The sequence below is a fragment of the Sarcophilus harrisii genome, chromosome 4 (genome assembly GCF_902635505.1).
Source record: "Sarcophilus harrisii chromosome 4, mSarHar1.11, whole genome shotgun sequence".
Classification (NCBI taxonomy): Eukaryota; Metazoa; Chordata; class Mammalia; order Dasyuromorphia; family Dasyuridae; genus Sarcophilus; species Sarcophilus harrisii.
In genome coordinates, this window is record NC_045429.1 from 58,040,885 (window position 1) to 58,050,810 (window position 9,926).

Here is a 9,926-nt window from a genome sequence, read left to right on the forward strand (position 1 = left end):
CCATTTTAAGGAAGACTCTCAAGCTATCCATCTCTTCATCTTTTTTTCTGGTTGCACCACTATGGACTTTTTTCATCATATCCCATTACTTCCCTTCCCAAAGGAAAGCAGCTTTCCTTTCCTTCCTCCCTCTCCCTCACCTTTTAGCTTTACTGTGTATTATCTTCCCCCATTATGTTGTAAGTTCCAAAAAGTTGAGACTAGATTTTCTTTTTCCTTTTTATATCCCTAGTCTTGCACATTTGACAAACAATACAGGTGCTTATTAAGTGTTGATTTACTAATTTATTGAGAGTGGAAAAGGGGAGTAATATCCAAGAGAAATTAAGAGATGAAGTAGGAATTTCTTTTAAAGGATTAAACACAATTTTAACTGGTGAAATAAGAGAGCTAGAGGAAAAATTAGGAAAAGAAATGTTGGAAAGAATTGGTAAGAGAATCAATAGGTTGCACAAAGAAAAAATCTTGCCTAAACAATAAACTTGTCAAATTTAGAATGGATAAAATAGAAGCTTATCATTTCATGAGACAAAAATATGAAAACAAAGTCATAAGACTAAAAAGATAGAATATGTTAGGTATCTGATAGCAAAAACAACTAAGCAGGAAAATGGATTAAAGAGGAAATATGTAAAACCCACTGGATTACCTGATCTTATATCCTTAAAAGATATCAAATAATTTAAAACTTCCAAGATCTCTTAGAATCAGAAGACAGAGAGTAAATTAAAATAATCCACTGGTAACCTATGGGAAATTTTTTTTCAAAATGAAAACTCCAAGGAATATTGTAGCCAAAATCCAGAGCTTCTAGTTAAAAGAAAGGACATTTCAAATAGCCAGAAATAAAGAATATAAGAATTAAAGAGCTACAATTAGTATCACAGATGATTTAGCAGGCAAGTTGCAAAGTGGATTAAGAGCCCAGTTTGAAGTCAGGAAGATTTAATACTTACTAATTGTATGATTCTCAGCAAGTCTTTTATTTGTTTGTTTATTGGCAAAAGGTAGATTTATTAGAAGAAGAGATTACAGACAAAAGGAAGAGACACATAAGAGTTGGGGGAGTATAGAAAGTGGTTTTAATAATTTAATGTTGGAAAAGACAAGTTCCTTAGTGGAACTTAACAGTTACCCAGCAGAAAGGGAATAACTCATGATTTTGGGATATATCCATAGCTGGCAGGCTAACTCCTAAAAGCGATTTAGTACCCTGAAAGAGAAATGGGGTCTGAGAGGAGAGATATTATATGGCACAAGGGGATTAGGAGAGACACCATGTGGCATGGGAGAAAGTAAGGGGAAATGCAGAATGCCATGGTGGGTTGGTCCAGAGGAAGGCAGCAAATATAGAATGGGCCATAGATAGATTTAAAAGGAAAATTTAGTTTCAAGGATTTTATGTAAGTCAGGGATTTATGACTGGATTTGAAACTAAATTTATCTCAGAGTTGCCACAGGGAACAATTTTATCAATGCTTCAGTTTCTTTCGGCCAACCATACCCACCATTCAAGATGACCTCATTTTTCCATTATTTTAATTTGTTGAAGAAATATTTTGAAAAGTGGGTTGAGGGGACAGAGCCAAGTTGGTGAAGAGTAGACAGGTCTTCATCTGAGTTCTTCCTGGCATTCTCAGATCAACAGCAAATCAAGCTTCTGAACTGATTTTGGAGTGACAAAACCCACAAATATTTGGAGAGTAACAAATTTCCAGCAGAAGATATTTTGGAAGAACTTCACAAAAGTTCTTCCAGGGGCATGGGAGGAGGCAGCCAAGCTCAGGCACAGTCCAGGGACCCAGGGAAGTGTGGCTTCCTTAGACTAGGGAATCTACCAGTAGGGGCTCCTTGGCTATTCTCCTGGTTCAAAAGCCAGTGAATCAGCAATTAGTTGTGAGACCTCCAGTGCAAATACAAAAGATAAATAGTGAGCCTATGAACCCCAGAATAACTTAGGACTCAGCCACATCTACCCAGTGTTGGAAGGAAATCAGCAGCACATGCCCAGGGCAGCAAAAAGCCACTGTCACCTGCAAAGGAACCTTGAGACACTCTCTCCTTTGCCCTAAGAGCAGACTTTAACTTTTTAAAAAATGAGCAAAAAAGCAAAAAGAACTCTGGCCATAGATAGCTTTTATGGAGACAGAACAAACCTCAAACCCTGAGGTTTTTAATGGGAGGATAACAAAAGCAAATTGTCTCCAGATGAAGCCCCAAAGGGTGATATAAATTGGTCCCTAAATCACTAGGCTCTCTTGGAAGAATTAAAAAAAAAGATATTAAAAGAAAGTTAAAAGAAAAATGGGGAAAAGAAATGAGAACTTTGCAAGAGAGTTTGGAAAACACATAGAAATTATTTGAAGAAAACTCCTTAAAAATAGATTTAATGAAATGGAAAAATCATACAACTCCTTACAAAATAGATTTGAAAAAGAAACCAATTCATTGAAAAACAGGATTTGTGAAGTGGAAAAAAAAATTCAATGAACAAAACTCATTTAAAAGTTCAATTGGCCAAATGAAAAAGGAGATAAAAAAGCTAAATGAAGACAATAATTCACTAAAAATTATAATTGAACAAAATGAATGAATGACTCAATGAGACTTCAAGAATCGGTTAAACAAAACCAAAATGAAAAAAAAAAAGAAGAAAATGTAAAATACTTACTTGGAAAAACAATTGACCTGGAAAATAAATCCAGGAGAGATAATCTAAGAATTATTGTACTACCTAAAAAGTGGGTTGAGGTTCCCTAAATGGAAGGAGGTCTAACTGACCAATGCTCAGAAAACCTTTTAACCCTTTTTGTCCCAGTTCCCTGATCTATAAAATGAACTGAAGAAGAAAATGGTAAACCACTTTGGCATCTATGCCAAGAAAACCCCAAATGGGGTCATAAAAAGTTGAATACTACTGAAAAATTACCAAACAAAATTTTTAAACAAGCAGAGAACTTTAAATATGATATTCCAGAAGGTAAATGATATAGAAAAACTGAGTATAATTCTAAGGTCAGTTAAGGATGGAGTGGGGTTAGTGAGTTGAATTTTTAATAAAATAGAGAAATTCTAAGTATTCCTGAGGGGGGAAAAATAGAATTGCATAGAAAATTTGAAGTTCAGATACAGTAGCAAAGAAAGAAAAAAGGAAGGAATCCACTCAAATATGTGTACATGAGATGTACATAAACATGGAGGAAATAGGGGTGGGTAGAAGACCTTCCCATAAATATTATTTTCATGTGAACTGGACAAAGGAAAATTGAAAACATTCACATACACACATACACAGGATATTGGACAGAAACAAATTAAACTTAATGGGGAAACAGGTAGAAACTGGGAAGAGGTATTTAAGAGATAATGTGAGATAGGTGAGGGAGTAGAAATAAGGGGAAAAAATCCAATCATAAACCAATTCCAACATCAGAGGGAGGAGCATTAAGTGAAGATTATAAGGAAAGGGAAAAAAAAAACCTGTGATGTGAAACCTAGACAAACAATAATTTACCTGGAGAAATTTAAAAAAAAAGTAGGGAGCTAGGGAAAGTAGCATTAAACATTGTATTAAACAAAATACATAAGATTACAAGGGAAAACTTTTCCTCTTTTCTCAAGATGGAATTAAAGTACAAATTGGTAATCATCAAAATTATTTGATGTAGGCTTAAAAAGGAGGAGACACAAAGTAAATACTTAATATTGATTGATTGGTGTAACAGCTTATACACATACAAGATATGGAAGCAAATGGATCCAATACCACAGAGATTGATAAATCCAAGGACCAGATACTGGAGAAAAGATTCACTATTTGAAACAAGGAAAAAAATGATGGAAAAATCTGAAATATTTAGTAAAAATTAGACATTGACCAACATCTTATACTGGGTAACCAAGATAACCTCCAAATGAATACATGACTTAGACATAACCAAGTTAAGCTCAAAACAAATATATGATTTATTCATAAGATTTCACAACAAATTAAAAGTATCAAAGAAGAAATTTACTGTTAGATCTGTGTGTTGGGGGAAAGATCATGACCAAGGCAAAGAAAATTTCTAAAGAAAATGTAGAAAATGTAGACAATTTTGATTACGGAAAATTTTAAAGTTTTCGCACATCAAAGGCGATGTAGTTAAGATCAAAAGGAAAACAGTTAACTCAGGACAAATCTTTGAAGCAAGTTTCTCTGATATATGAATATGAGGTCTCATATTCAAAAATATTTAAGGAATTGATTCAAATTCCTAAGAACAAGACCCAATTCCAATTTCATTTCCAGTAAGAATCAGTTTTCAAAAGAAAAAATCCAAGCTATCGATGGATATCTAAAAAAGAAATTCCTGAAATCACTAATAAATTCAAATTAACCATGAAAATCTATCTCCAACCCATCAGATAGGCAAAAATGACAAAAAAGGAAAATAACTACTGTTGGAGAGGCTTTGGAGGTTTAGAAATATAGTATCTGTGAAGTTTTAATTTTATCTAGTATTATAGAAATCAATTTGGAACTATTTCCTAAATGTCATTACTACTATGCCTATACCACAAAGAGATAAAGCAATCCTATACACAAAGTATTTATTATAGTTCTTTTATTTTTAAGAAAGAACTGGAAACCAATCCAACAAATAAACATGAATAAAATTATTATATATGGATATAATGGAGTACTGATATGCCCTAAAAATGGCAAGTGGACTTTTTTCAGAGAAACCTGAGACGTGCATAAACAGATGCAGAATGAAACAAATGGACAAATATAGCAAGTCATATGATAATAACTCTTAAAAAAAAACTTTCAAAAGTTTTAAAAGATGTAGGACTTTTCTTTGGAATGGATTAAATGGTAATAGCTGACAAAGAAAGAAAATGGCAGACTTGCTAGATTTTTATTTTGCTATTATTTTTTTCAGTCAAAGAGAATAAACTCTGCACTGGAAATAGCAAGACAAAAATTGCTAATTGGAAGCTTATGCCTGAGAAAAGGAAGATATCTGAGCTTGACAAATTCAAATTATCTGGTGCTAATGAACTAGATTGTCAGGTATTGAAAAAATTGGCTGATGTACTTGTAAGATCCCTGTTGATCATATCTGAAGGACCACGGGGAAAAAGGAGAAATTTCACAGGACAGAAAAAAAAAATCTCAATATTCAAAAAAGGGAACAAAACGTAGGATTCAGGAGGCCAGAGGGAGACAAGTGAAATTTGGGAATAACTAGTTATTCAGTTTTGCTAGAACTACTTTATAAAGTAAAAGTGTAAAATATATTGGCAACATGGATCTAAATTATAGGGAATTTTAAAGGCACTTTTGGACAGTGACACTACTTTTTCTTTGGGGAAATGAGAAAAATTAGCTGAGATTAGGAAGAGAGAGGGAAAAGAAGAAGAGACAGAGACAAACACAGTAGGAGTGGGGGGGGCAGGAAGAAGGAAGAAAGAGAAAAAGAAAGAAAGACAAAGATAGAGACAGACACAGAGAAGGAGAGAGAGGAAAAGAGAGAGAGACAGACTGAAAGAGAGACAGAGATACACACAGAGACAGAGATAGCCAGCCAGAGAGAGATAGAGAAAGGGAAGGAGTGGGAGAGACAGACAGAAAAACAGACGAGAAACACAGAAAAACAAGTTACAGAAAGACAGGGACATACAAAGAGAGAGAGAGAGAGAGAGAGAGAGAGAGAGAGAGAGAGAGAGAGAGAGAGAAAGAGAGAGAGGGAGAGAGAGAGGTGGGGAGGGAGAACAGAGAGACAGAGACAGCTAGCCAAAGACAGAGAAAGGGAGAGAGGTGACAGACAGAAACACAGACAAGAGACAGAGACACATACAAAGAAATAAGTGACAGAAAGACAGGGACAGAGAGAGAGAGAGAAAAGAAGAGGGGAGAGAGAAAGAGAGAGACAGACAGAGAGAATAAGAAAGATAGAAAGAGAAAGGGGGGGAGGGAGATGGAGAAATTTTGTGTAGGTTGATGCCAGAAGAGAAGAATGGTATCTCTGAAATGGAACTGTCAGAGTGGGTAAACTTTCTTCTTTATTATGGGAATATTTTTATGGATTCATAATCAAATAGTATTTTGTAAATAACCACATGAATATTGGGCACAAAAGCCAAGTAAGTTAAAACAGGCTTAGTTCCTGTTCTTTAGTACTTTACAATGAAATTAAGCTATAATTCATCAGTAGCCTTAGAATTGGACTCATTTAATCTCCCCTTTTCTTTGATCTCAATGACTCAGTTAAGCAAGTCAGTATATATTCACTGGTTGCAGGTTACTGGTAGCCTTAGGTGCTTTGGGATATATAATAAAAATTAGACTCACCCCACCCCCCCTTCCAGCTCCAGGAAACTTAAATCACAAACATGCAATCAGCCTAAATGTATATAAATACACTAATTGCAAGAACAGCCTAGGGAGAGAGAATTAAGAATTGTACCAGTGACTGAAGGTTGCTTAGTGTTACTTCGGGAAACTTGTGCAGTGATTTAAAGGATAGGAGTAAGCACCTCCTTCCTTAAAGATGATGAAAGACCTTATTCTGTGCCCTTTGGGCAGTTTGGTTCAAACTTAAGATATTGGAAGGGAAGACCAAAATACAAAGGGCAGCAAGAAGGTTAATGTCGTTGGGAAAATGTGAGCAGTACATAGGAAAAGAAATGGAAAAAGGTTGAATATCAGAACATACAAATAGGATGGGGTTAGATGGTGAAAGAGACTTGAAAGTCATGACCAGATATTCTCCCAGGGTCAGAAATTTATATTTAGAGATCCATTTAGAGATGTTATATTGTTGCTGTCTCAGTTGTGTCTGAGCCACGTGGGGTTTTCTTGACAGAGATACTATAGTGGTTTGGTATTTCTTTCTCCAGATCATTTTATACATGCCCAACGTCACATAGATACTAAGTATCTAAAGCTGGATTTGATTTCAGGAAGAAGTCTGGTTCTTTAGGCCCTGAGGAGCCACTTAGCAGCCCTGGAGATGTTATGTACTATGAGAAAATTGAGAGCAATTAGGTGATTGGAAAGTGAAGATTTGACAGTGTCACAAAACACAAAAAGGATGTACCATTCAAGAAAAAACTTGTTATTATATGTCTAGTGAGGTGAAATTAATTTCTTTTGGCATAGACATAGACATGTTCTCTGTGTGTGTATGTGTGTGTGTGTATGTGATGTTTTAAGTAACTCCTAATAAAGGGTTTGTTGATTTTTTTTCCAACTAATTATTTTCTCATGGGACAGATTACTTGAACTTAAAAAGAAATCCAATTCACTTCAATTCAACAAGTATCCACTGGGAGCCTGCCATATGTCAGCCGGTGTGTTCAGTGCTTGGATACGACGACAAAAATGGAAGAATCTCTAACTCAAAGAGTTTACATTCTTCTGGGTGAAAACCACACATGTCTGAGAAGTATCTGAGGCTTAAGATAATGTGAGAGCCAGTCCTTCTAACACACTCAGGTCTTTCAATACCAACAGCCTTCTTTCTCACCAGCCTTCCTTACCTGGTTACGGCTTTTGGGATGTCATCAAAGGGCCACTGGGGCCCAAAGAGCCCACTTCCACTGCCTATTAATGCAGTCATCCTTCCACCTTTCAAGTTAACCCGAGCTCACATTGCACATCTTACTGCAAAGGAGTCTTCAGTTGAAAAGGCATTTCAAAGAAATCTCCACCCTGATGACCTCCCCCTCCCCTGTTTACAGCTAGCATGACAGAGGCCAACAACTATGACATCACCACACTCCCAGTAAGCTCAGGCAGACGAGGGAGACAGTCTCACTACAACAAGGGGCATTTGATCCTTTTACCTTTCTCCTTTCTCAGGTCTATTTGGGGCCCAAATCATGCTCTGAGAGTCCAATGAGATGTGACAACCCAATGTAGCTTACTTAACTCAAATATATTTAATCATGATGTTGTTGAAATATGTTTCATTTCGGTTAGATATTGATTGAGTTCCTACTATATGCAAATCACTTCCTGAGGGATCAAAGAAGACACAAAAACATGTAACATATAAGTCTCTGCCTTTGAGGAATTTATATTCTAACTGTAGGTTGGGTATTAATATTAATTATAATATTATAATAATATTATTATTATTAATAAAAGGAGTTTCCTGACAAAGAGATACTATAAAAGTTAGCAGGAGAGATAACAGGAGACAAGGTGATATTTGAGCTAGGTTTAAAGGAAAAATAATTTCAACTGCAGACTTCAGTATTCTCATCATGAGAAGTATTTTGATCAAAAAGTCACAAGTGCTAAATAGAACAGGATTATGACCATACTCAGTTAGTTGGAATGGATGACATGTGAATGAGAGGAGTGGCAAGATAAGAATGAAAAAGGTAGATTGAAGCAAGGCTATAGAGAGTCATGAATTCTAGAATAGCAGTTTGAAATTTATTTGTTAAACTATGGGAAACTATAGATGATTTTTTGTAATTAAAAATGTGATTAGATCTACTTATTAGGAAAACAGATTTGGCAATGATGTATAAGGAAGATAAGACAAAGAAGGACATGGAAGTGATTAGAATCCATAATATAAAAATTTACAGTTAAAAGGAATCTCCACAGACATCTATTCTAAGCGGTACCTGGATAAGAATCTACTTAAAGATAATCTGAAGTAGTTATGAAGTCTTTGAAGACTTCCACCAAAGGAAACTCATCACTTCCAAAGGTAGCCTATTCAACTTTTGGACAGATCTAATTCTTAGGAAATGTTTCCTTAGATCAAGCTATAAATTGCATCTACTCATTTCCATCTGTCAGTGATCTCTCCTTTAAAAATTTCAGATGTGGTGTAACCAGAATAAAATATAATGAAACTTTTATCTCCTTCACTCTGAATATATCCTTAATATGAAGCCTAATATTATGTTAGCTTCATCTCTAACCATATCATATTGTTTCATTAATTTTTTTCCAGCAATATTTATCAATCCTACATGTGGGAATATATAAGTAAACATGTGTATGTGTGTGGTATCTATGTGTGTATGTATGTGTCTTGGATAGTGCCATGATACTTTCAGCTATGCTTACCTTCTAGCATGTTCTTATATGGTGAATAATTTTTATCCAACTTATTGGCTCATCTATCAAGCTGTCAGAAAATTTCATTTCAGGGTATGAAATATTCAGTGAATTTGTAGCTAGAGGGAGCACGCTGATTGCCAAAGTTCTCCATTTCAGAACAGTACCAACTGAGTATGACAGTGGCTTTGTAGCAGCAAGTTACAGAATCATAGAATTTTAAAGCTGGAAGAGACTTAGTGACAGTTGACATTGACCTTGGCTGTTGAAAGACATGTCCCTTGGAATCAGGTACTAAATTATTTGATCATTAAGTGTGAAGACCACATATTTTAAAATCAGCCGGAGTCAGGAATTCAGGTTAGGGGAAAGTCGTCAGTCTTTATTCTCAGTGAAGAAAGATCGGAGGTGGAAGAGAATGGGCAATAGCAATGTGTGTAGCTGAGTCAAGAAGCTAGCTAGACCAGCAGCCACACGACCAGCAGCTGCTAGCATGGAACCCAAGCCAATCTCTCCCAGCTTCTCTTCCTGTCTCTCTGTCTCCACCCACCAAAATCGTCATTTTCTATACAACACATCAGGTCTTGCACAGAGAGTGGGCAGGGACCATTCTTTATCCAATCATGTATATTAATAGAGTATAGTCTAATTACTATTTAGCCTCACGTACTTGGGACCTCAGTGCATCAACTGAAACCTCAGCCCATTACATTTGAGGAGTATATGCATCTTTTATCATGGGTTACAAGGTTAGAAAGGACATTGGAGATCATTTTAGTCCAACTTCTTTTTACAATGAGAATAGTTAGCTCCAGAGAGAGAAAGGTAATATCCCAAGGTCATATGGCTAGTA

At 35.7% G+C, this 9,926-nt stretch overlaps 1 protein-coding gene across 3 annotated transcripts in view; it reads right to left on the reverse strand.

The window, feature by feature from the left end:
* The window catches only part of KIFAP3 (kinesin associated protein 3), a 211,308-nt gene extending 203,609 nt beyond the window's left edge, over positions 1-7,699 (reverse strand). For all 3 annotated transcript variants that reach the window (XM_031936861.1, XM_031936863.1, XM_031936864.1), the window contains exon 1: positions 7,531-7,699. In XM_031936861.1, coding sequence (XP_031792721.1) covers positions 7,531-7,610 — 80 coding nt within the window. In that variant the 5' untranslated portion in view covers positions 7,611-7,699. The remainder of the gene's footprint in view (positions 1-7,530) is intronic.
* Between the last annotated feature and the right edge of the window lie 2,227 nt (positions 7,700-9,926).